Here is a 27,533-nt window from a genome sequence, read left to right as displayed (position 1 = left end):
CTTATTCCATAGGCATCCTTTTAGTTTTGTTGATTGTTTCCTTCACTGTGCAGAAGTTTTTTATTTTTATTTTTATTTTTTTAGCTTGATGAAGACTCAGTGGTTCATTTTTGCTTTTGTTTCCCTTATTTCCTGAGATGTGTCTAGTAAGAAGTTGCTACAGCCGAGGTCAATGTTCTCTTATAGGAGTTTGATGTTTTCTTGTCTCACATTTAGGTCTTTTGTCCATTTTGAATTTATTTTTGTGTATGGTGTAACCAAGTGGTCTGGTTTCATTCTTCTGCATGTTGCTGTCCTGTTTTCCCAACACCGTTTGTTGAAGAGACTCTCTTTTTCCCGTTGTGTATTCTTTCGGTTTTGTTGATGATTCATTGACCATATAATTATGGGTTCATTTTGGGGTTTTTCTGTTCTGTTTAATGGATCTATGTGTCTTTTTGTGCCAGTACCATACTGTCTTGATGACTACAGCTTTATAATATAGCTGGAAATCTGGAATCATGATATCTCCAGCTTTGCTTTTCTTTTTCAGAATTGCTTTGGCTATTCAGGGTCTTTTGTGGTTCCATACAAATTTTAGGATTGTGAACATCTAGCTCTGTGAAAAATGCTGGTGTTATTTTGATAGAGTTTGCATTAAATGTGTAGATCATTTTGGGTAGTATAGACATTTTAACAATGTTTGTTTTTCTAATCCATGAGCATGGAATATTTTTCCATTTCTTTGTGTCCTCTTCAATTTCTTTCCTAAGTGGTCTATAGTTTTCAGAGTATAGATCTTTTGCTTATTTGGTTAGGTGTACTCCTAGGTATCTTACTGTTTCTGGTGAGATTGTAAATGGGATTGATTCCTTCATTTCTTTTTCTGCTGCTTTATTATTCACGTATAAAAATGCAACAGATTTCTCTCTGTTGATTTTCTATCCTACAGTTTTAGGGAATTCCTGTGTCAGTTCTAGCAACTTTTTGTTCAGGTTTTCCTGCATAGAGTATCATGTCATCTGCAAATATTGACAGTTTGACTTCTTCCTTGCCAATTTGGATGTCTTTTATTTCTTTTTGTTGTCTGATTGCTGAGGCTAAGACTTCTAATACTATGTTAAATAGTAATGATGAGAGTGGACATTCCTGTCTTCTTCCTGACCATGGAGGAAAATCTGTTTTTCCTCATGAGAATCTGAGGGTAATATTTGGAATGAAGTCTGATGGGTGATATTTTAAGTATAAGCTTAACTTTATAGAAATTGCCAAATTTTCTAGAGCAGCCATACCATTTTCCATTACCACTAGCAGTGTATATGACATCTGGTTTCTTCTCTTCATTGCCAGTTCTTGGTTTTATCAGTTTAGAAAATTTTATTATAGCCATTCTACAACAAAAAGCCATTCTGCAGTGGTATCTCATTGTGTTTTAACTTGTGTTTTCCTAATGACTAATGATGTTGAATATCATTTTGTGTGTTTGTTTGCTATTTTTGCATTTTCTTTGGTATAATTTCTGTTCAAATTTTTTGCCCTTTGGGGCAAAATTGGGCAAGTTTAGAGAATTGTTTAATATTCTGGATATAAGAACTTTGCTAGGTATGTGATATGCGAGTATTTTCTCCCAGTCTGTAACTTAAATTTTCATTTTTAACAGCATCTTTGCCAGAACAAAAGTTTATAATTTTGACAATGTGCAACTTATCTTTTCCAACATAGTTTATGCTTTATATCTAAGAAATATAGATATTGCCTAATCTAAGCTTCCCCCAATTTTCTTCTGTTTTCTTCTAAAAGTTTTAAAGTCTTACACTTTACATTTAGGCCTATGATCCATTTTGAATTAATTTTTGTATGAAGTTTGAGTTATAGGTTGAGACTAACTTCTTTGTGTATGGATGTCCAATTATCCAGATTTATTTGTTGAATAACTTAGAAAAGTTATTAAATTAAATTAATTTTACACTGTAGTAAAAAACCAGTTGACCATATTTGTATAGATCTGTATCTAGATTCTCTACTGTTCTATTGATCTATGTGCTTGTCATTTTACCAATACTACACTATCTTGACTATTGTCCTTTTATTAGAAGTCTTGAAATCAGATAGTGTAAATGCTCCAAGTTTGTCTTTTTTCAAAACTGTTTTGGTTATTTGTTCCTTTGATTTCCCAATATTATGATTAGCTTATTGATATCTGTGCAATCGTGCTAAAATTTTGATTAGGATTGTGCTAAGTCCAGAGATCTATATGCAGAGAACTGATATCTTAGCAAAATTGAATCTTCCAGTCCATCGACATGGTATATCTCTCCTTTTTTTTAGTCCTTCTTTGATATCTTTCATCAGTGTAATATAGATAGCAGCATGTAAATGTTACACAAATTTTGTTAGACATTTATCTAAATATTTCATTTTTCTCTTTGAGCTATTGCAAATAATAATCGCCCCCCACACAAATTTTAGGTTCCAATTATTTACTGCCAACATATAAAAATAGTATGATATTTATAAATTAAACTTGGGTTTTGCAATCTTAATGAAGTCATTTATTAGTTTTAAGAGCTTTTTAAATAGATTTTTGGGGATTTTCTGTGTTTACAGTGATGTCACCTGCAAATTGAGACTGTTGTATGCCCCAAACTCTATGCATTTATTTTTTTTAAGATTTTATTTTTTTATTTGAGAAGGAGAGTGTGGTTGCACACATGCACGAGCAAGGGGAGGGTCAGAGGGGGGTGGGAGAGGGACAAGAAGACTCTGCACTGAGCATGGAGTCTGACTTTGGGCTTAACGCCATGACCCCGAGATCATGACCTGAGCCCACATTACGAGTCAGACACCAGATCAACTGAGCCACCCAGTCACTGCTAGGCATAGTTTTCTTTGAGATTATATTGTTTGGGATTATATTGTTTTTGAGTTTGTAAATTTATAATTTTTAGTACATATGGAAAGTTTTCAGCTATTATTTCTTCACATTTATTTTTCTGTACCAGTGTCTTTCTTACCTCTTTTTAAGACTCCAGTGATACAAATGCTAGACCTTTGATACTGTGCATAGTTCCCTGAGTCTTAGTTGATTTATTTTCAATCATTTTTCTCTCTGGTATTCTAACTGGATAATTTCTGTTGATCTGTCTTCAAGTTCACTGACCTTTCTCTGTCATCTCCATTTTGTTATTGAGCCTATTTTGGTATATGTGTACATGCCCCCATGAAAGAGTGAAACCAGACCTGAATCTCAGCAATGAGGAAACCCATTTGTGGATATTTCTGGTACCTGTCTCTTGCCACTCTTTGATGACAAGAACATCCTTGTCAAATGACCACAGGATGAAGGGAAGCTCAGCATTTTGAAAGCTAGTTAAACACAAACACACACATAGCTAGTGGGTAGCCTGATGTATGAGCCTACACTCTGAGTTGGCTCTTCTGCTCTAGGCACTGTGTGGGCTGAACTCAGACACTAATTGCCCCTGTACCTTCCCTCACATTCCCTTTCGCTCCATCCAAACCACTGGTGTGAATTCCTGTGGAAAGAGTGGGCAGTATGTATCCTTATCATCTCTGGCCTGAAAACAATCTGCCAGAAGTTGTCTAATCTCTCTTCCATGTAACTGCTCCTTAAGAGAAGGTATAGCTGATTGTACCAGAGTTCTGTTTAATCATTTGGATCACTTTTACAAGTCACAGAAAGAATTTTTAGCTGTTTGGTGGGGAGACATGAACAAAAGTCTCATTCGAAGAATTTGTCTTCTTATCTGGAAAGGCTGAAATCTGCCATACAGTTGTAGTTTCCATGATAATCATGGTCTTTCCTATAGGGCCGGAATTATCTCCTTAGAGGCTATCACTGTGGATTTGCCCAACCAAATTCATTCTCTACCTTCGGGGTGGTTGGGTATAAGAGAGGTAGAGGAGGGAGTTAATATTGTTGATCATTTATCAAGTGTTGGGCAATGTTCTTCACAGTTTTTACACATTCATTTATATAATTACATATCTGATTTTACACATTTCATTCTCTGAACAAATTTGCCAAACAAACACAGTATCATCTATGTTTTATAAATAGGGAGGTACAAAGATAGTAAAGTAACTTTCCGTAGGTCAGTAAATGGCACAGCTGGGATCCAAATGTGCCTGGCTCTACATATGACCTTTCCTCTCTATGCAGCTTTTAGATTAATTAGGTGGTATTTGGGAGGAATGTGAACCTCAGGGAAATACATTCAATGTATCTAAAATGATCTGACAAAGGATGTGACCCTGGGTCTAAGCCAGTTTGCAAAGATGGTCAGAGTACATGCCCATTCAAGAAAAGTCTGGTAATCAGATAATCGGACATTGCTTGATAAAAACCACTCAGGTGCATGCAATTAAGTGAGGCTGTGATAGCAGTTTGAGCAAAAATGAGCGGAAACAGCTCCGGTCCGTCCACGCCCATGGGGCTCTTCAGCTGGCTCAGTGATCGTTACATCTGTACAAACCATTCAAATACTCTAAGTGTTGACTATTTCTAAACACCTGGCTCTTTTTTTTTCAGGTTAGTTGCATTCCTCCTAGCGGCCCTGAGATGTAGGTTTTCTTGCGTCAGTGCACAGCTAATCAGCAACAGGGCTAGGATTCACACCTAAGTTTATGACCAGTCTTAAGTCACTTCCCCTCTACTGTATTACTGTGAATTGTGCTTTTAAAAAAATATCAGTGATGGCTCCTTGCTGAAACGATCTAAGAGACCACGAGGCTGCAAAATTGATGAGAGTCAGTTTGAATCTCATAGGGAGATTTTCACATCTCAAATATATTAAAAAATGGAATTGTTGGCGCTGTAAAACAGATGCCCCTAGATGTGCTATGGAAAATTGGTCCCATGAGTTGCTGTTTGGGGGGAAACCAAAAGTTCCATGGTGAGTGAATAAGCTTATGAGTAACTGACTTAAACAAAACTAAATGAACTTTACTGCAGGACTTTTCAGAGACTTTGTTATGCTAATATACAACTGGAGAAGAGAAATGGTATACAGTTTTTCTCAAATTTATTTGGCCTTGGACCTCCTTTGGGAGGGAGGTATCCATGCATGACCATTGGGATACACCCCTCAGACTTTCTCATCTTTCTGTGTGACTCTAATTGGTGTATTGACCTAAGGGGAAGTCCTGTCAGCATGTGAAATGTTCTGAATATTGCCCTTAACCCTTTGTTTCCTTGTGTAGCAGAGTCCAGGGCAGCTGTCTGCCCAGGAGCAGCAGGCTGAAGTCCTCTGATTTCCCTAGGTTAGCCAGCCAGTTACCTACTGGGTAAACAGGTAAGCCCTGGTGGACCTACTGGGAAATGTCTAAATATGGAGAGCCATTCTTGAAGCAAGGTGGATTTAGATATTTAGCGGATAGCATAGAACCCTGGAGGTTGCAGGGGAAAAGGATAAGAAGTGTGTGTGTGTGTGTGTGTGTGTGTGTGTGTGTGTGTCTAGAGAAGGAAGACTCCAGAAAAGAGACTAGGGAATTTTAAAACAGTGAATTTTATTTCCCTCAAAAATGCCCAGAGGTTCACTGGCTTCCTTTCTTTACTCGAAGTGTGCATCAGGGAGCAGCACTAGCCTGACCCGGAAGCTAGAAATGTAACATCTCAGACCTTCCCTCAGAAAAGCTGAATCAGACTCTGCATTTTAACTAAGCACCCCCACAGAATGCGCATGCGCATTATAGTTTGAGAAGCCCTGCTTTTGGTCACACAAACATGCCTCCTTCCCCATCAGCTCCTATGTTCCAAACCAAATAAGTTGGTTTAGTTTGAGTAAGTGTGCTCAGGGAAGGTCATGTCATACTGAGCTTTAGGATGGCCTTGGGATCCTACCTGTGGAGTAAGAGGGAACTAACCAGCTGAGGACACTGGGGTGACATTGATCCACAGGTTTGAATGGGTGACTTCACAGGAGATGGAACTTAAAGACACATTAGGTCAGTGAGGCATCCACTGCAGGTTTTATTTTATTTATTCTACTGGTTGAGCTTATTCTGGGTTTTACTTAAGACTTGGCTTATTGGGGTTGGACAGCAAAATGAACTAGGAGTCAATGACCAGCTGCGCGCTTTTGTTCTGTCACCAATGGAGCGGGGCTGATAAGCTCTTTACTGTGGTGTTGCGAAAGGGATGAGGTAACACGGGTAGTTCTGTGAGAAGAGCTTGTTAAAGGCTGTGTGAGTTCATTGACCAGTTTGACTCCTGGGTTCAAACTGATGCTGTAGGAGGAAGGCTAAGCAGAACCCTGGGCTGAGACATTACTGGTGACATCTTGGTTCTAAAGATATTTGTGGAAAATTACCTATAGTAATTAGTTTGATTAGGAGAGTCTGTTTAAATTACTATGTTTTTTAGAGCATTAATTCTGGTAGGAGACCATTTAATTCCAGCTTGACTAGTTGCCAGATGAATAATCTTGGTTAAGTTATGAAACCTCATGAAGCCTTAGTTCCATTGCCTATGGAATAGGGACAATAGTAGTACCTTTCCCCATGGTGGTAGTTGAGATTACATGAGATAACACATGCAAAGGGTGAGCTTGGTGCTTGGACCAGAGTCGGTTCTCCATAAAAGTTTATCTATTTCTAAAGCAACAGACAAGAGTGGCTGGCTCCCATCTTCCTCCTGTGGGAGGCTCAGGGTCCTTGCAGTTTGCCAATAAAGGACTGGAAGTGTGGGGTGGCATCTTGCTTCCTCTGTCCTGTCATGAACTTATTTTCTTGGGCTACGTTATCCACTGACAACATTTCTGCCAAGTCCCTTTCTCATCCTAACTTTCAGGCGGTGGGTACAAACCCTAACCAAGCTTGATCAAGTGTTTATTGTGTGCCTACAACATGCTCACCACTGAGACACTGTGCAGGACACACACACGTGTGCACGCACACACAGTATTAAGATATGTTCTTAATGCAGATGTTCACATGGGAGGATAAATTATATTCATGAGAAATTGGAGAAATTATTTTCAATAACAACCATTTCTACAGTTGCGTGATGGAGTAATCTGTGAACAAAACAGATGAAATCCCTGCTAATAGTTTACCAAGGGCAGTGGGTAGGAAGCACCCTGCCCTGGCAGAGCACCCAGGCATTTTTTTCTAAGTTGGTGGAGCATGGCGAGAATAAAAGCACACTGACTTTTTGTAGGTGTAAGTATTGTTTTTAAATTCCCAAAAGACAATGCATTTCCTTATTGCCTTCTGCTGGGGTGAGACGCTCCCATCCCTCGGCTCTTGGTTCTCCACTGCTGTCATGCTGCCCTAGTGCGAAGAGAAAGACAATGGCATATAGTATAAAGTCATTCAGTAAGATGAAAAAAAAAAATAAACATAAGGTAAGGGAGTAGGAAGAGGGGTGGGGGAAGACTATTATTTTAGATTAGATGGTCAGGAAAGCAATTTTTTAAATTTTTTTTTTTAAAGATTTTATTTATTTATTTGACAGACAGAGATTACAAGTAAGCAGAGAGAGAGGAGGAAGCAGGCTCCCTGCTGAGCAGAGAGCCCGATGTGGGGCTCGATCCCAGGACGCTGGGATCATGACCTGAGCCGAAGGCAGAGGCTTTAACCCACTGAGCCACCCAGGTGCCCCCAGGAAAGCAATTTTTTAATATACGAATTTATATATGTAACATACTTAATGGCCATATATAGTGTAACAAAGCAGTAATTTGTATTTATTAAGTACCAACTCTATACCAAGCACTGTGTTGATGAGTTGAGCTCACTGTGCAATAGAACTTTGGAGAAGGTACAGTTGGTGTGTGAAGGCACCGGGGGAGTCATCAAAGAAAACTCAGGATTGGACTGTTGAATTGTGAATAGTCCCTGCTGGGTATTCACACGAAGCCCATGTCTTAATACTGTTATGTCCTACATAGTGCCTAGTATAGTCGTGAGCATATGGTAGGCACTCAACGACAACTTGGTCAAGTCTGAGTGCTATCTGAAAGAAATATTGGCTGCTTTGGGCACAGCAAGCAGCTGTCATGGATATACATATATCTTAACCAGCTGGGAACAAGAGTCTATATGGCATTCCCGCTTTTGGTTGCATGGCATTCAACCCAGGAGACCATATTTATCCATTTATCCTCCCAAACACAGTAACAAGTTCTATATCTGAGAGAGAGTTTAGAAGGCAAACTATTCATTTTTTATCCGTAGCTAAGAATCTCTTGATTATTACAACTATTTCCTATGGAAGGAGAGACAGAGATGGCCACTCAAGGAGTGACCCATGGTTCTCTTACTTTCCAGGTCCACTTCATGGAAATCCCTTTGGCATAATAGACAAATTCAGAGCACGAAGACCAAAAACAGTCAAATATGCATGACTGGGATTCCTGATGTAATTGTGAGTAATGAGGAGATTACCTGTTCATAAATAGTCCCAAATAAGAGTGTCTTCCATAAAGTTAATTGCCTTTATTTTTTTAACAATTTGCTCAGTTTCAAAGGTAGCTATCATTAATTCTTCCTTCAAATTCCCTGAAAAGAACTGCAGAGTTTCTTTCAAAACTGTAAAATGCATTGAGCATGGAATTCAATGAAATAAAGGAGTAGCTGTGGTGAGTTTTAGAACGAACAGTAAACTGCAAGGAAAGCATTAAAAATTTCAAGATCTTGGGGTGCCTGGGTGGTTCAGTCAGTTAAGCATCTGACTCTTGATTTTTGGCTCAGGATCTCAGGGTCCTGGAATCAAGCTCCTTATTGGGTTCTGTGCTTAGCAGGAAGTCTGCTTGAGGATTTCTCTCCCTCTTCCTCTGCCCCTCCCCCACTCGCACGCATGCATGCACACACACTCTCTCTCTCTCTCTCTCTCTCTAAAATAAATAAGTCTTTAAAAAATTTTTCAAAATCATCACTTTGAAACCATAACACATGTTGCTGTCACTCAACTAAGGGACCTTTGATTTTCCATGCATGCATTCCTATATACAATAGGCCATGCCATATTTCTTGAGTGAGTTGATAAATTACTTGTGATTTTTAGATTTTATTATTACTGAATTCCAGTGGTACCACTAATGTAAATGTAAACAACTGCCTAGAATCTTGAATGTGGAATTGCGATATCACAGAGTCAATCACAAAATTTAATTTGTAGCTCTACAGAAGTGACATGTGCAGAATTTAAGAAGTCAAATGGTACTGTGTGTGTATGGTTTATAATAAAAACCAGCAATTCTCTTCTTCTCCATGATCATCACTTTGCCTCTCCCAGAGGCAGATACTTTCCAATGCTTTTAGATATTTCTACCACTTTGTATCTAAATGCTGTTTTATATTGCTCTTCTTACTTTATATATTTTAAGAACTTAATATCATCTTCAGGGGAGATTTAACTTCTTATACCACATCTGACACCCATTTCTAGCACCAACCTCCCAATATCATAAAGTTCTATAAAAATTTTTGATTGGGCCAATATCCCGGGCTTATGTTATTATCACTATGTCTTCACATATCATTTATTATGATTATATTAATTCTTCCCACAAATTCTCTGAAGGGAACTGCAAAATATCTTTTAGCATTCAAACACCTCAGTTACTTTTCTTCTTAAAGAAATTTCTCAGATGATCTTTGTCATTATTGACTTTTTTGTTCTATCAATTTGTACTACCTATTTTGTTCTACCAATTGATGAGAGAAGGATGTGAAAATCTCCAATTATGATTGTACAATTATTTATTTCTCCTTTTAATTCTGTCAATTCTGATTCATGTATTTTGAAGTTCTGTTATTGGATATGTAAACAATCATAATTGCTATTTCTTCTTAATGAAAGGACTGTTATTATTTTATTATTATGGAATGAGCCTCTTTATTTTTAGTAATAATCTTTATTTTGAAGTCTATTTTACTTATTCATGAAATCACTTCTGCCTTCTCATACCTTTTTTTCCCATTTGTTTTCAACTTATCTGAGTCTTAAAATTTAGAGTGTTTCTTGCAGATAACATACAGTTGGTCTTGCTTTAAAAAAAAAAAAATCCGTGCTTACAATCTCTGCCTTTTATTGGAGTTTTAGTTCATTAACACTTAATGTAATCACTGTTAATGTATTTAATTGTGCCATTTTATTATTTGTCATCTTTTTATCTTTCTTCTTTGTAACTCCTTTTTACTTTATTTTGTATTATTTGAATAATTTTAGATCCATTTTACTTATTGACCTTAGCTATACCTCTTTGCATCATTTAACTTTTCACAGTCTACTTGGAGTTAATGAATTAATACTGTATCACTTTATGTAAAATGTAGAAACCTTCAACTATGTAATTTTATTTTATCCCCCACTGCCTTCCTCTGGGCTGTAGTTGTCATAAGTATTACTCCTTCATACATTATAAGTGCTACAAGATAACGCCACAATTTTTGCTTTGAACAGTCCTGTGTAATTTAAATAAATTAAGAAAAATAATGAAGTTGCATCAGATACATACAATTCTTTACTCTTTACATTTCTTCCTAAAGTTTCAAGTTTTCATCTGATATAATTTCCTCTAGCCTAAATAATGTCTTTAACATTTCTTATTATACATGTCTGTTTATGGTTTCACTTAAAAATTTTTTTAATCTGATAGTATCTTTATTTTGCTTTTATTCTTGGAAGATATCTTCATCAGATATGAAATTCTAGATTGTCAGCTTTGATTTTCACTAGCACTTTAAAGATATTGTTGCACTGTCTTCTTACTTCTGGAGATTTTGATAAGTCATTTGTCATGTGAACCACTATTACCCTACATATAATATGTTGTTTTTCTTTGGGTACTGTTGAAAATTTCTCTCTTTCTCTCTCTCTCTCTCTCTCTTTTTTTTTTAAACTGATTTGACTCTGATGACCTAGGTATGGTTTTCTCTATATTTATCTTAGGATTTGCCGAGTTCTAGAACCTATAAATTTGTCTTTTACTAAATCTGGGAAGGTTTTGTCATTATATCTTTAATTATTTTTCTGTTATATCCTCTCATGGTTCACAAATCTCTCTTTCTCTCCCTCTTTCAAGATTCATTTTTCCTTCTCTATTCTTTAGACTGGATTATACCTACTGATTTGTCTTCAAGTTCTTCTGTTACGCCACTGAGTGATTTTTAAATTTTCTGTTTTTATTTTCATTTCTAGTTTCATTCAGTTCTAGAATTTCCATTTAGTTCTTTTTTAGTTTCTATTTTTTGCTGAGATTTTGTATTTTGTATTCTTTACAAATGCATTGTCCTCTACTTTATTAGGCTTAGTTACAAGAGCTATTTTTATAATAGCTGCTGCTAAAATATGGATTTATCTACTAATCCAATATCTGGATCTACTAATCCAATATCTGGATCATTTCTGGGTTGGTGTCCACTAACTGTTCTTTTCCTCAAGGCTAGGCTACATTTTCCTGCTTCTCCATTTGTTGAGTAATCTTAACTGTATTGTACACATTTTGAATGTCTGGATTTTTTTTTTTTTAATTTCCTCTGTAAAGTATATACATACTTCTGTTTTACCAGGCAGTTACTTTCCTTAAACTCAAATGATAAACTCTGTCTCTTGGGAAGTAACTTAAATTTTAGTTCAGTTTTGTTTGTTTTTCATTTTGCCCTTTTGATTTTTTTTTTTTTTTTTTTTTTTTTTTTTTTTTTTTTTTTTTTTTTTGTGGTTGGACTATGTGCAGTCAGCCCAATACATTGATGGCTCAGGAGTCAGACAGACTCCTGGCCAGAGTTTTTACACAGAATCTATAGGGTTCCCCTCTTTGCATCTCTTTTTCCCAAAATTCTCCTCTCACTTTAAGAGTCTGTTTGTCCCAAACTCTGTTCTCTGGTTCTTTAGATCAGAAAATTAGTGTGTTTCTATTGGAGTTTTAGCTGGTCTGTGGTTCTGCCTTCAACTAGCCCTGAGGCTAAAAGCTATAAACACGTAACTCTCCTTATGCTATTACCTTCAGCTAAGTTTCAGTGTCCCCCCCCAGAATCCTCTTGCTATTGTCCACCTTCCAGTATTTTTAGGCAGATGTTTTTTTAAATTTTCCAGAGTTCATAGTATGAAAAGGTCAAACTGGTAGGAGCTTAGTAGTGATATCAGAAGCAGAAGAGCTCTTTGTGGATTTGTTTTTGTTTTTGCTTTTGTTTTATTTGCATCCCTTCTATATCTAGCTGCTTGTTCTTTGTCTTTAACCTTAAAGGTTTCTGGAAATGTCTGATCCTTCATCTTTTGTTCCTGTTTAAGATATTCTGCGTGCAAGCCATTATTTTCAAAGGCTGTAGAGTGAGTAAGCCGGGATTGGCCATTTTGAGCAGTAACTTCAAAATCTTATTTTTTCCTTTGAGGACATTCAATTTTTCTGGGGAACGATCTTCCAATTTCTTACTGCAGGAAATCCGCTTAGAAGCCTGCAAAGTTAAGTTGAGGAAGGGTCTCAGGGTTCAGCATTTAGACTTTCATTGAATCCTCCCATTTTTAGCTCAGTAGCTTTACAGTCACCCTGGAATCTGTTTCACCAAGGAGTAAACTCTTTCAACTTCCCTTGGGCTGAGGAAGGTAGTTGTTGAGCTGTACAGGTTGGGGAAGCTAATCTAAGGGTCCAACTGTTCCTTAAGCAAACTTTCAACTTTTTGTTTTCAGCTCCACCTTCCTCCTGAATTCGGAGATTTCTAGTGACTCCAATGTCTTGGGCTTTTCTGGAGTTATTTTAAAATTGGATAATCTCTTGGAGTGCCTGGGTGGCTCAGTGAGTTAAAGCCTCTGCTTTCAGCCCGGGTCATGATCCCAGGGTCCTGGGATCGAGCCCTGCATCTGTAGGGAGCCTGCTTCCTCCTCTCTCTGCCTGCCTCTCTGCCTACTTGTGATCTTTGTCTGTTGAATGAATAAATGAAATCTTTAAAAAAAGAAAAAATAATAAAATTGGATAATCTCTTGTTGACTGTGTCCCTTCTGCCATCTCCAGGCAGTCTTGGTTTTGCTTTTTCTGTTCTGTTAATTCAGTTACCATCTATCCTACTTCTGTCTGCAACAGTGTTATTAAAATACAGTCTGTTGTGCTCTCTGCACATGTACTCTATGTCCTTTTGAGTTTACTCCTCTTTATTCCTTTAGTTTCATTTTTGGTGTTGTTTTTGTAGGAAGGTGGCATTGCTGGAGGAAGGTTTTCTCTTCCTTTATTCAGAAAGAGTGAATACATTATAAAGGATCAGTTTGAGGAGAAAACCTTACTTTTCTAGTAAACAAATAAAAATAGACTTTTCATTGTATGAGGTTAAAATCTTAAATCAACTAAGAAAAACATGATAGCTTACTCTCTAGCAGGAGAATCAAGTGGACAGTGGTGGTACTTATGAATGCCTTATTCTACATGGAGTTTCTGAGCCATAAGGAACTTGCAGGTTTTTGGGGACAGAAAATTTCACACTCTTTTTAGTGGTGGTACTCATTTTTTTCTTAAAGAGATTGTACTTGCACCTCAATATATAAAACAGGAAAAGTTAGGAATTTTTTTCCCTCAGACATTTAAGATTTTCTTTTGTAAAACCACTGAGCTCATTCCAAGAGCTTTGGGATTTCCCCGTGTACAGATGGAAAACCATTGCTTTGGTGATGACATTGTATAGGCCGTTAGCCCAAACAGGGTGCACAACCATCTCTCTGGTGTAAGTGTTTGAAATGTTTAGAAACAACAATACTGTTAATTAAACTATAATAAATAAACTGTGTATATATATATATATATATATATATATATATATACTATAACTGAGCATATATATATATATATAGTATATATATATATACTATAACTGAGCATGAACTCTGGGGACGTTATGTTATGGGTTTTATACACAGTATCTCATTTAATTCTCACAAGGATGCTAGGAGGAAGGCATGATGGTTATTCCCATATTGCAGGTGAGTAAACAGAAGCCTGGAGAGACTAAGATCTTGGTCGTGGATACACAGCTAGGCAGTGTTAAAGCTGGGACCCAAACCCAGTTTGGTCTTCCTCAAAACCCATTTACTTAACATGCTACACTAGGCATGATCTGGTGGGCTCTGGGCCCCACAGGGTACTGTGCGCATAGTACTCAGGGCTCTCTTCCATTTGTGACAGAGCTATAATGACAGAACAGGTCACAACAAAAAGCAATGTATGTCTCTAATCCTCAGGCAGCAGCAGCTCCCCGATACTCCACCCTATTCGGCCTCAGACTCCTGTTCTCCTCCACAGATGCAAGGTGAGTGCACTCTGCAGCCCGCACACCTTGCCAGGTCTTCGGGGATGCTGGGCTGTCAGAAAGAAAGGCCCTTTTCACCTATGTGTTCCCCCAGGTGCTTGCTGTCCCGCCATGAGACCCGAAGGCGCAGTCGGGAGGCCTCCAGCTACTTCTCTCCACTCTGCAGCTGCTGCGGGGATGCTCCCTGCACACCTGCCGCAGAGCTCCTGTGAAATGAGCAGCTCTGCCCACAGCCTCGGCAGCTCTCGCCACTGCTACCCCAACACCAGTCATCTTCCAACCCCCCCGGACCGATGCATGTCCTCCCATCCGGAGATAAGCCGTCCTTACCATCAGCAGCCTCTGTGCCACAGCCCTGGGTAAAGGGCAACATATTTAGTTATAAAAGACCTCAGAGCAGCCAGCACCCCACGCAGTGCGGGTAAAGCATGAATCATGGAGTTCTCTCCAGGAGATGGCGGTGTTGAGACATATATCAGACACAGGAAGCTCTCCTCCCCACAAACCACCCTCCAGCTCCGCCCCCTCGGCTTTAGACCATCTTTCAACTAAAACCCCGCTAAACCCAAAGTCCTTATTCAATGGAAAGTTAAAATGTCAGAAATGTATGGGGGCATTCCGAGCAAGGGAAAAAGCACTGTTTGCATTTGCGGACTCAGCTAGAATACGCAAGTGATTTGTGAATGAGCTCTCAGAAAAATACCTGTTGATTAAGCATTAACTTAATATTTTTTCTTCCCCCTCTTTTCCTTCTTCTTTCCTTCTCTCTTCCATTCCTCCTGAATCTAAAGAATGGCAGAAAGAGTAAAGGTCTTCAAAAATTGTGGCAAAATTCCATGTGAAAAAAATTTCAGGTATAAAATATATACATATTTTATATACTTCTATTTTATATATGTATATTCTATAGTTTAAGTTCCTGTCTTTGTCTCAATGAGTCCTCTGCCTTTGGAAATAGTCAGTTTATTTTTCAAGCAGGTGAATCTCAGATCTACTGGCTATTGGAAAGCGATGTTTCAGACTAGGAGGGCTCATGGGATAGGAGCTTGTCCGGTGCACTCATGTACAACCTAGTGGTCCTGGGGACGAGTGGGCCTCAAGGAGTCTTAACCAATTACAGCTAGTCTTAAGAAGGCCTAGAGCAGACACCTGGGAAACGGAATCTGATTTCATGTAATATGGAGAGCAAAAACTCCTAACTTTCATCCTGGGTTCTTGATTCTAGAGCCTCATTGCCACCAACCAAGAAGAGAAAGTGCACACAGGCGCTGGAGGACTCCGAGGACTGTCACGTGTGGGCCCACCACTCCAGACCAAGTGAGCCAACCCGGGGCTGGTCACTGCTTTCACCATTAAGTCAGGGATTTTTTTATTTTAATTTTAATTTTTTTTACCAGCCTTGTAGTAACCCTGCAAAATTATTGTCTCTTTCACAGAAGGGTAAGGGTCAGCCCTGGGAGTTTCTTCCTTTCCTCCTGACACAAAGTTTCATGCACTCTTAGGTGGGGTCATGCAGGTGCTCCTAGGGAGAGACACCATTCTCTCTCTCTCTCTCTCTCTCTCTCTCTCACTGGTGGAGAGGAAATGCAAATGTCCTTTTGATTTTAGGGGCAATATGTCTCAGAGGACATAAGCTCCAGGCTGGTGGGAGCTTGCAACGTGGCAGCACGTTCAAGAGCCGACTGCTGTTCAGGCGCTTGTAGTCCTTCTCAACTTCAGTGCGCACACAGATAAAATAGGGGCCTGGGTAAAATGCAGGATCTGATTCAGTACTCCTGAGATGAGGCTCGAGGGGCTGCGCCCCTAACAAGCTCCCAGGGCTAACGGGGCTGCTGGCTCATGGAAGCAGACTTTGGAGGATTTCTCCAGGGGAGCAGAAAGGTAGAGAGTTGATGTACTCTACTAGCGCTTGCTTCAAGTTAGGGGGTTCCAGGTAGATCTTTGAGATTTTGTGAGGTCATTTCAGAAGTCTTTCAGCAGAATCCTACGATGCCCAAGTGGCCAGACTACCTTATTTTTAGTGTTACGTAACAGGTGACACATCATGTTTTGAACTTACAGACCTCTTCAAGTTGTGAACAAATTGGAGTTTTAAAGTCTGCAGCCTGGAACTTCCAGAATGAATGCTATGGCACTTAATAGGCAAAAGGATGAGACTCCAAACCTCCTCTATTAGCTGCCATAAATAATGAGACATGGGCAGTATGAAGAGCAGCCCAGACTCAGGGTACATCACTTTTACTACCCTGAATCAGCTTGGCCGGATGTTCAGGATTTCTGTTTGGGGGCTCCCCTTCCCACTATTGTCCCCAAACTCGCTTTCCACTGCCCTGGAAGGTGATGCAGGTGGCTTCCTCCCCTGCTTGAGTTGCTGCCTTTTTTTTTCCTGGCCATCTGATTAGAACTGGTCCTCTGCTTGCCTGTGGAGCCAGCTGGTCCTTTCAGGGATGTCTGGCCTCAGCTTCAGCATGGCTGGAGGGTCCTCCAGCCAAGGCTCACACGTGGCTGCCCCTTGGCCATGGGGTGGCACAACCATACTGGGCATCCAGCATGAACCAAACCTCTCACTGCCTCCTTTTCTTTCACATGGACTCACCCTGGCCAACAGTTGCTTGGTTTCTCTTATTCAGCCCTTGAAACAGAAAATGTTAACTAAAGTCTCCTTTCAGGATAATATAGAGCTCACCACCCAGCTTCCTTATGCGAGTGTACTCTGATTTCTTCAAGAATCCTTACATCTAGCCTGCAGCTTCTATGTGATTCTCAAACACAAAAGGCGGAGTAAATTTCTAGCCAGACGAGGGGACCATCTGTTCGCTCTCCCACAGATGCACCAGCCCACTGGGAGAACTGGGCAAGCCACCCAAACCTTCCAAGCGTTTCCTCTTCAGACCAGATTGCTTTTCAAACCCTCCTGGCCATTTCGGGGTTAAGCTCTATCCTGTGGTGATTTTCTGCTGCCCGTCTCTGGAGAGGACATTGATTTTTCACCATTTCCAGAGAAAATCATGAAAGAGTAACTGACATGTCCAGCAGATAGGAAATCTTGAATCCCTTGCTTAAGTCCTATTCGAATGAAGGTCACTGAAAAGCTGACTAAAGATAATTGACTCCGGACAATCGTTCCAGAATGTAAATGAACATTTTCCCAGGGCCGGGCAGGGGGTGGTGAGGCAAAAATCCAAATGCTATGTTTTCATTACAGTTTATATTTTCAGCAGAAGTTTTCTAGTAGAGAATTCATATTTGATGTGGCAGAGGCCAAGGGTTTTTACAAAGGTCCTGGGGAAATGGCACATGGGAGGAAGAAGGAGGAGCCTAAGCTGGTAGTCTTACTGGGCAGGTATTTTGATAGGAGGACATGTTCTAAGTCAATCAGGAAGGCTTTTCTGTGACCTTCTAAGATTCCCATTCATAGGCTCACGACGTAGAATCACTGGGTTGCTGGGGACAGATGTAAAATTTTGCTAAGAGAGAAAATAGCTGGTGAGCAAGCCCCTGCTAGCTGTTTCCAGCCCCGTGTGGTCTAGAACCCAGATACGAGAGGATCCCCACTTCCATTTCACCTGAATCCCAAATAGAAGATGATTCATGGATTCATATGGTTTGAACCTCAAATATGAAAGGGTTTTTTCAGCCCCAGAGTGGCGGTCTTTGGCCCGCAGGAGAGGTGCCCTGGCTGAGTTCACATTGTAAAGTTAGAAAAATGGTCGGTCTCATCTCAGCAAGTAGGTACTTTCTGAGACTGTTTTGTTTTGTTTTTAAGATTTATTTATTTATTTCAGAAAAATTGAGAGTGAGAGAGCGAGCACGGGGCGGTGGGGCAGATGGGGGAGGGCAGAAAGGGAGAGAGAGGGACAAGAAGAAACCACGCCGAGTGCCTGAATCTCAGGACTCTGAGGTCACCAACTGAGCTGAAACCAAGAGTTAGACGCTTAACTGACTGTCACCCAGGTGCCCTGAGACTGACTTCTCTCGATTATCAAATAAGAATCATAATTTCTACTTCACCCATTTCTAAGATTTTTTTATGTATTTATTTATTTAAAACGATTTTATTTATTTATTTGGCAGAGAGAGAGAGATCACAAGTAGAGAGGCAGGCAGAGAGGGAGGGTAGGGGAAGCAGGTTGCCCGCTGAGCAGAGAGCCCCATATGGGGTTTGATCCCAGGACTCTGAGATCATGACCTGAGCCCAAGGCAGAGGTTTTAAACCACTGAGTCACTCAGGCGCCTCATCTAAGATTTTTTAGAAGTAATGTATAAAAGAATATATTGAAAGGCATTAAAATGCAAGCTATAAGTTTTTCTGAAAGGTGGGAACTTGGTCAGTTTGCTGCTTTCACACTTGCATTCCTCTTCTGCTACATGTTCTCAAGACATCCTCAGTGTAGCACGAAAGGAAGAGGAGGGTTTGAACCCTGTCTCTCCCACTTAACAGCTGTGACACTGAGCAAGTTATTTCAGGTGGTCAAACCCCAATTTCTGCATTTGTTAAATGACATTAGGAATCCTGATCTCATAACCTCTCTGTAATCAGTTTGGTTACATGGACTAAAGCACATCCTATGACTCAGTGGTCCCACCGCTGGTAATATGCCTAGCAGAAGTGTGCAAATACACCCACTAAAAGACATACACAAATTTTCCATAGAAGTTTTACTTTTAATAACCACAAACTGAAAATAACCCAAATGACCGTCCAAGGCAGGATGAATTGTGTTATATTCCTACAGTAATGAAAATAAACAAATGACTCCCATTTGCAATTATAATGAGTGAATCTCATAAACATAATGTTGGGCAAAAGAAGCCAACACATAAGACTACAGATCATATAATTCCACTTCTCTACACTCCTCTGTGGTTTTAGATTTCAGTATAGTGATTTGTCTTGGGCAGAAGAAAGTAGTAGCTGGAAGAGGGCATGAGGATAACTTCTAGAGTGCTGGACATGCCCTATTTCTTGGCCCAGTGAGAGTTACCCAGTAGAATTCATTTTATTTAAAAATATCAAATTGTGGGGGCGCCTAGGTGGCTCAGTGGGTTAAGCCGCTGCCTTCGGCTCGGGTCATGATCTCAGGGTCCTGGGATCGAGTCCCGCATCGGGCTCTCTGCTCAGCAGGGAGCCTGCTTCCCTCTCTCTCTCTGCCTGCCTCTCCATCTACTTGTGATTTCTCTCTGTCAAATAAATACATAAAATCTTTAAAAAAAAATATCAAATTGTGTACTAGTGCTGTGTACATTTTTCTTTATGTATATTATACTTCAGAAAAGAACGTTTATTGAAAAAAGGCACCCTTACCTTGAAGAGTTGATGAGAAATTATGTCAAGTGTCTTGATACACTTGGGGACAGTGCCTGTGTTACAGAAAGTACACAGGAGGGCACCTGGGTGACTTAGTTTGTTAAGCATCTGCCTTTGGCTCCAGTTATGATCTCAGGGTCCTGGGATTGAGTCCCATATCGGGCTCTCGGCTCAGTGTGGAGTCTGTTTCTCCTTCTCTCTCGCTCTCAAATAAATAAATAAATAAATAAAATGTTTTAAAAAATAAAGTACCCAGGAGTAGTAGATATTATTATTAGTGTGACTAGTAATAGGTCCCAGTATGGGGTTCAGGCTTGTGCCTCAAATTTCAGCCTGGACCTGTGGTCTCTGGGTCTCATCAGCTGATATCTAGCTCCCAGGGAAGCCATGACTATGTCAGTCCTATTGGAGGGGCTGCTCCATCCCTTTGCTGCTAACATGGGAAAAAGCAGGAAATGCTGTTATCCTTGACCTGGCCACCATGCATGAGTGGGAATGGACCCAGGTTAACTGATAACCACTCAGGTACTTGGTGTTAGTTATTTCACATCAGAGAGAGGTACCATGGAGGCCAAGCACGAATACCATGTATTCGCCAAGGTTTCTTGGACAAAACCGTGTCCCCTGAGCTGAAACAAGTCATATGATGATCACAGTGCCACCGATATTAACGAAATGCACCATTGTTTAAACTCTTACTGGTGATAGACACTGTGCTAGGCACTTCTCACTCATAGAATCCCTTCACCAACCCTGGGAGGTTTCATACTGTTACTCCCATTTCATAGATGAAGAAACTGAAGGCCTGAGACCAGAAACTGTTTCCCTAGATTGTAGAGCTGGGACTCAAGCCCAGGCCCATGGATTCCAAACCTCAAGCTCTGGAACTTCCTTTATCCTCTCTCCACAGGAGGACAGAGGAGGGGAAGATGGGTTTCTTCCTTTCTCTGAATTTGGGTATAAGCAGGAGAACCGTGGAAGATGTTTGTTTTGGAGAAGTTTCTAGGTCTGGTATCTTTTGGAGGAGCGACAGCATGAAGAGCTCCTTACATTGCTCACCTCCTGTATTCTAAACCAGGAAACAGTTTTTCATGATTTTGAGAAATCTTTTCAAAATGTTTGTTTACAAAAACTGAAAAAAATCGTTGTTTTGCTTAGTTGACGTGTAATAGGGATACCCCAAAATAAACACATTTCCTTTCACATTTGAGATCAGAGACAACCCGGAGTAGCTCTGCTATTTATTCATTTGAGAAAGCCCTCAGTAAAAGTATAGAGAAAGGAAGTTAGACTACTAAAGAAAACCCTGCAGTTTCCAAGCTGGGGGCTAAGTGCACGCTCTCCAGGAGCTCCTCTCCTATCTCTGTGTTGTTGCTCTTGGTTTGCACCTGATCTTGGGAACACCCACCATGTACATTTCACTCCTGATGCCAGGTAGGAGTCATCTTGAGGGAGTCAAGAGAAACAGAAAATGTACCAATATCATTTACATAAAAATTATCTGAGGTTGAATCACACGGTTTGGAGGCATACTCAAATTAAGACAATTTGCAAGGATTATGCAAAAATAGTAGCTTGCGCATGTGAAATTGCTGTTATTTTAACATAGAAAAGTAGCAATTTCCTATAGTCAATATTACATACTTAAGGACATTTTCTGCTACTTTATCTTGGCATTAGTTTCTGAAAGTGCTTCCACTTGTACTATGATATTCTCTCTGCTTGTACAATGTTACAAGATGGGCAAGACATCTGTTTTAATTTCTATTTTGCTGTTGAGGAAAGTAAGACACTAAGCGAATAAATAGCTCCTCTGAGTTCAGAAAGCTAGTGCCCTGGGGGACCTGTTACAGATTAGAATGTATTGGTTGCAATGAACTAAAACAAAGAAACAAAGGACAACCCCCCCCCCCCAAGCCCCAAAACATCAAGCTGCCTTAAGCAAAAAAACAAGCAAACAAAAAAACAAAACCGGAGGATTTATTGCCTCCTGTCGCCCAAGAGTTTAGGATTGGATCCCAGAACTCAAATCACGCCATTAGAACTGGGTGACCTCAACTCTGCCTTCTGCCTTCTGCCTTCTGCTGTGTGGGCTTCATTCCCAGACAGGCTTTTCTTTCATGTCCCCAAATGGTGCCAGCAGCTCTTCGGGATGGTGTCTCCCAGGTTTAAATCTCCCGGGTTTGAAAGAGGCAGCATCTTTGAACCCGTGTCCCCTGAAGTGCTGAGATTCACTCTGCTTGGGTTGGCTTGGGCCATGAGTCAACCAGGTGCAAATTATTGAGGCAAGAAGTGAATGCTGGGCTTTAAATGAACCAGCCTGGGTCCCCCTGCCCTCCTCTGGCTGGGAGTGAACTTCACTGGAACCACACTGACTGCATGTGGGGAGACACTATGCAGGAGAGAGGGTAGAGGGACACTGAGGGCACAATTCCCAACAAGGCTCCCACCACTTGTCACTTCCCACATGGTCACTCTTCCTCATACATGGCCGGTTCATTAGCTCCATGCAGCTGTCTGTGAGTCTAGGAAGAACAGCCTTGGAGGAAGGATCTAACACACCGATTTCTTTGCAGTGACAAGTAGGAGTTCCAGCAGTGAAGTGCTGTTCTACGACAGTGAGGGACAGAACATGACACCTGTGGACCAGGGTTCTCCTTCTCTGAAGTGGCAGCCATACCAGAGTGTGCCTTGGCACAGTTTATTCACTGGTCATTATGAGAAACTGTAAGTGGCCTCCGGGCACCCTGGTGGTGTACTGAGGGAGGCGATGCTAACTCTCAAGACTAAATCCAAGGATTTGGGCTTTGAAGCCACCCCTGATCAAATAAGATGGGTCCATGAGGAAATGCGTCTTACTCCTTAGGTTTCGCATTCTGACTAATGCAGAGCTGGGACATGAGCTTCTGGCCTTTTGGAATCCAGACTGTAATTTTAACTTATTACAACTTAGTCACTAAATGGTGGAGGGAGAGTGAGTCTTTCTCAGACCATAGACCCAGTTCAGACTTCAAGTTGGGAAATGGGGATTTCCCAAATCAGTAACATTTAATCCTGCAGTTATTTTAAAATTCCACAGAATACCATTTTGGGGGCCACATGAAATTGCTAGCTGGTAACATCCCCCCTCCCCTAATATCTCTGCTGTGAATCTGTATTTGTCAAGCTCATTGTCAACATATACTGCAACAATCCTGTTGGTATTGGTGGTGACTCTGTATTTAAAGACTGAAATGAAACCGTACAAAGTATCTTTAAACTGGAAAATTTTTGTCTTAATCTTATGACATAATTTTAAGAAATAAATGTGGACTTACATATTATTGCTCTTTAACATTTTCAGAGCCTTCTCTTTATTCCTTAGCGTGTAATTTATCTACGTAGGTTAAATGTTAATAAAACTATTATTAAAAAATAAAATCTATGTAGATTGAAAATTCCTCTAGAATTTTCAAGATTATAAAGGGCCCCTTGAAAAAATCTGAAAAATGTTAATGGTTAAAGTATAGGACTTTCAAGTAATAAATATAATATGAAATGAGAAATGTTGATCCACAAACTTGAGGGTCTTCTATGGTATTTTCCAAATTCAAATAGAGCTTCTTTAAGGGCAAAACTTATCACTAGCACTTATATGTTGAATGAACTAGAAGGAAGAAATCTTTTCCTTGAAACAAATTCTAAAGACTTAAACAAACTGGGAGTTGGTGTGTTGAATGGGAAGCAGAATGATGCAAATTACTAGTTGCCTCATTGAAATGTCACAACTTTGTGTGTTTGCCAATGTGTACAATTAGAAAAAGAAAGGGAGGGTCCCCAGGTCTTGGTTTTAAGTCGTAGCCTTTATTTGGTTATCTTTTGGGGAGTTGTCCCTATCCTATCTTAAATATGAGTACCCAGGTATGAAACTCTTCATCAAGTTTTTGAGGCAACTTCTCCTTCTTACTTGAGTAGATTGTTAAAAATTTATTTGAACAGCCAATCTAAGCTCCACTGAGCTGGAATAAAAGGAGAACACGATGGTATCAGCTTAAAGATAGAGAGGCAGATTTATTTTGAATGTTTAGACATAATTCACTCTTCCTAAGTGCAAGAAAAAGAAAATATTAATCTACATTAGACCTTAGGTTGTCTTGATTTCATTATTCCTATCATTGAGACAGAAAATCACTTGTGTCAGAAATCACTTGTGTCTAATTTGTCACAAAAATGTTGTTTCCTTAAATTACCTAAAAGCAATAAAGTTAGGGAATTGAAAACTTTTTTTCTGAGTGATACATAAAACTTGTGTTAAAAGAGCTTTTAAAAAGCTAGTTTAGTTGGCTTTATTTATAACATTGGATATCAAAAACCAAATTGCTATTTTTAGGTAAACAGAGTTCTATAACCAGAAATTGGTGTTTAAGATTCAGAATAATCTTCAACTGCATGATTGCTGTTTGTTGATTCAGTTTCTACTTTTAGCTGTCTTTAAATTTCAGGCTAAAGTTCATATCTGAGTTATAAACCTTACCTCCTTCCTTCAAGGTTTTTGATAGTGAAACATGGATGATCAATTAAAGTTATTTCCCTTTTTCTCAATTAAGACAGTTCTTATTATCCTCAGCAGTAAAATCTGTACAATTCCATTCATCTAGCCTTTAGATGAGTAAATTAGAAGATTTTTTCTAGAAACACAAGTCAATATGAAGTTTCCACATGGCATAAGACATGTGGTCTTTATCAAATCCTTCATTTGTAGAGGCTTTGACCAATCAGCTACTTGGGAGTAATCAATGACCCAGTGACTTGATCCACTGGGAAGGTGCTTAAATTGCAAAGAACATGAACACTCTTTTCCTGAAGAGATTCATTCATATTCATATTTTCTATCTCTGGAATTAGAGAGAAACTTAGAAACTCAGTGTTGTTCATTATAATGGCAGCCATCCAAATTGAGATCCCAGGAAGCACAGCGCCACACAGCAGTAGAGAGCTAGCACAGCAGTAAGTCCTGCCCTCCTCTGCCTCCTGTCCTGAGGAGGAGCTTCTTTCCTGAGGAAAAGTCCACATTTAGGAATCTTGATGAATTGAAAATCATGTTCCAAATCTTCAACATGCATGGGAAAAGCTCACCAAAAAAGTTTCACCTATATTCTTTTCTCTGCTCAATAATATTACACATGTGGGGTGTTTTAGTTTTATTTAACATTTAAAGGTCTTTAATTAAACATGAGATACACAAAGCCTTGATATTGAAAATAATTTGGTAGGATAAATAAAGCAAGGACCTGACTAGCCACCTTACCACTTCTGTTCCCAGCAGAAGCAACCAGCATAGCAGGTTTTCAGTGCTATTACCAGATGAGGAGGATAAAAAGGAGATGACCAAACTCTGGCAAAAATGGGTTTTCAGTCAGTATTCTGACTGGCTCTGGTTAATCTGGTTTAAAGCTATTCCTGGTAATTTTGGCCAGCCTGCTTTTTTCTTCTAACCACATGTGGGCTGAATATTCACTCAGGAGAGGGACTGTTTGAGTGAGGTGTTGCTGATGACATTTAGAGCATTTTTTTTGAAGGAAGAAAAAGATGAATTTTATCCCAGATATTTCACAGGTCTGAGTAATGCAGTGGCTTCTCAACTTCTAGACTACATCTTTCTGATGTATGGTGGAGTCAGATTAGAATTCTAGAAAGCACAAAGGGAAAGAGAGGCTGAGGAGACAATGCTTCCATTTGGCAAGAATTGTGCTCCTTCCTTGTGAGAAGATAAAATGCTGTGAGAGAGCCATCTGTGTTTTGAAACAGCATTTTCACTTCCTCAGCAAAAATCCACAAAATTGATTAAATATAACAAAAGTCACTTTCCACAGTGTATCTTGAAATGTTTATATTATTAATATTGGTGATGGAAGAAAATGTGTAGAAAATGTTTGTTAAATTGGTTTCTTGATTCTTCTTTTCGTAGACCTGATATAGGCTATCGAGTTGTCACAGACAAAGGATTTAATTTTTCACCAGCAGATGAAGCTTTTGTTTGCCAAAAGAAGAACCATTTTCAGATAACCATCCACATCCAAGTTTGGGGAAGTCCAAAATTTGTCAAAACTCAAATGGGCCTCAAGCCAATAGAAATGTTTTACTTGAAAGCTTTTGGGGTTAAGGTAAGTCTTTTATTGAGCTCAATTTAATGAAGCCAGTATTACTAAGTGTTCCGGGTATCTGTTGCTGCATAACCAACTACCCCCCAAACTTTTAGCAACTTATAATAATGACAATCATCTCTTTGGGTCACAAATGTGCAGGTTGGCTAGGGCTTGGCTCTCACAGTTCACTTCTCTTCAGGAGCCATCCGCTGCGGCAACTCAGCTGGGCCTGGATTCAGTTTCCAAGATGGCTCCTTTATCTGTCTGTCACGTCTGGGCTGACCACTGGCCAGGAGCTCAAATGAGACTGTGGCTGCAAGACCTTGACTCTCCTTCATGCGGACCTTTCTGTGGGATAGGTTGTGCTTCCTCACAGCATGGTGGATACTTTCTAAAAATAAATGTTCCAAGACATAGGAAATGGGAGCTAGCAATTTCTGAAGGCTGAAACTGGCTCAGAAACTGGTAGAGCATCACTTCAAACTACATTTTGATAGTTTTCATGATAAAAATCTGGCACTTCCTTACTAACTGTAATATTTTATTATTTTTGATCCTGGTGCATTTTTATAGGCAGTAGATTCCTAGTTTTTGCCAAATTCTCAATAGGTCTCTGACTTTAAAAAGCCAAGGAGCCATTAATCTTGCCAATGTTCCGTCTTTTTCAGATTACTGAGAGGAGATTGATCACAATAAAGTTAGACAATTCACCTAAGATAAGTAAATGAGACAACTGAGTTTAGAATGCAGATAGGATGACTTCTGGGTGGCCAACAAGACCTCAGATCCAGCATTTAGCGGAAGGAGCATCTATTATCTGCATATATTATTCTGATTATTAACCTGAGCATAGGCAGCGAGTCTCCCCAAATAGGGCTTGATGCATTGGCACATCAGCTGCTCTTGCTCCAAACTGAGCTCTTAAACCAAACCAAACCAAACCAAACCAAACCAAAAAACAAAACAAAAGCAAACAAAGATAATAAACAAACAACAACAAAGCATATTTTTCTGATTATGGAAGTAATATGAATCCATTGTGAAAATTTTGGAATACAATAGAGAACTGTAAAGAAGAGAAAAAATGCATTCCTATTTGGGATCCACCATTTGGTAGTCTGATTTTTTTCTGTTATTAAAATTAATCTCATATTGTTAATAGTATATTATGAAAATAACATGATATATTAAAGACCCTATAAAATATTATTTACAAAGATGACAATTTCTATTGTATAAGTGTACCATATTCCCACATTATTGTAAAATAATGTAAAAATTATTGCTAATTTTCAATCTTAGTAAACGTCCATGTATACCTGTCTTTGCATGAGGATACATTCCAGAAGAATTTATATATCAAGGGCATAAACATTATTAAAACTCTTGGTGTATGTTGCCTACCTGCTTTTCAGAAAAGACGTTATTATGCTATTATCCTCAAGCCATATAGGACAGGACAGCTCTCACCACACCTTTGCCACTATTCATTCAGAGAAAGAAGAGTTTTGCAGCAAGTACTGAAAAAAATACTGTTTTCTGTATTTTATTTGTTTTCATTATTTATTATTTCTTTTTTTTTTTTTTAAGATTTTATTTATTTATTTGACAGACAGATCACAGGTAGTCAGAGAGGCAGGAAAAGAGAGAGGAGGAAGCAGGCTCCCTGCTGAGCAGAGAGCCCGATGCGGGGCTCCATCCCAGAACCCTGGGATCATGACCTGAGCCGAAGGCAGAGGCTTTAACCCACTGAGCCACGCAGGCACTCCTTGTTATTTCTTTTTATTAGAATGTTAGCTGTGCATGGGCTGGGGTTTCTGTTAATTTTGTCCACTGCTCATCTCTCTCACCCCAAGCAATGCCTG

General features: G+C 39.5%; 1 protein-coding gene across 5 annotated transcripts in view; it reads left to right on the top strand.

The window, feature by feature from the left end:
• Positions 1–27,533, top strand: part of MYRFL (myelin regulatory factor like) — a 125,424-nt gene that overhangs the window by 35,913 nt on the left and 61,978 nt on the right. For all 5 annotated transcript variants that reach the window (XM_082742868.1, XM_082742867.1, XM_082742866.1 and 2 more), the window contains exons 3-7: positions 14,168–14,235; positions 14,330–14,594; positions 15,461–15,552; positions 22,120–22,270; positions 25,491–25,686. In XM_082742868.1, coding sequence (XP_082598994.1) covers positions 14,168–14,235; positions 14,330–14,594; positions 15,461–15,552; positions 22,120–22,270; positions 25,491–25,686 — 772 coding nt within the window. The remainder of the gene's footprint in view (positions 1–14,167; positions 14,236–14,329; positions 14,595–15,460; positions 15,553–22,119; positions 22,271–25,490; positions 25,687–27,533) is intronic.

Source organism: Mustela nivalis (assembly GCF_964662115.1).
Source record: "Mustela nivalis genome assembly, chromosome: 7".
Lineage (NCBI taxonomy): Eukaryota > Metazoa > Chordata > Mammalia > Carnivora > Mustelidae > Mustela > Mustela nivalis.
The sequence above is the reverse complement of the archived record's forward strand: the minus strand, read 5'-3'. Positions and strand labels throughout refer to the sequence as shown.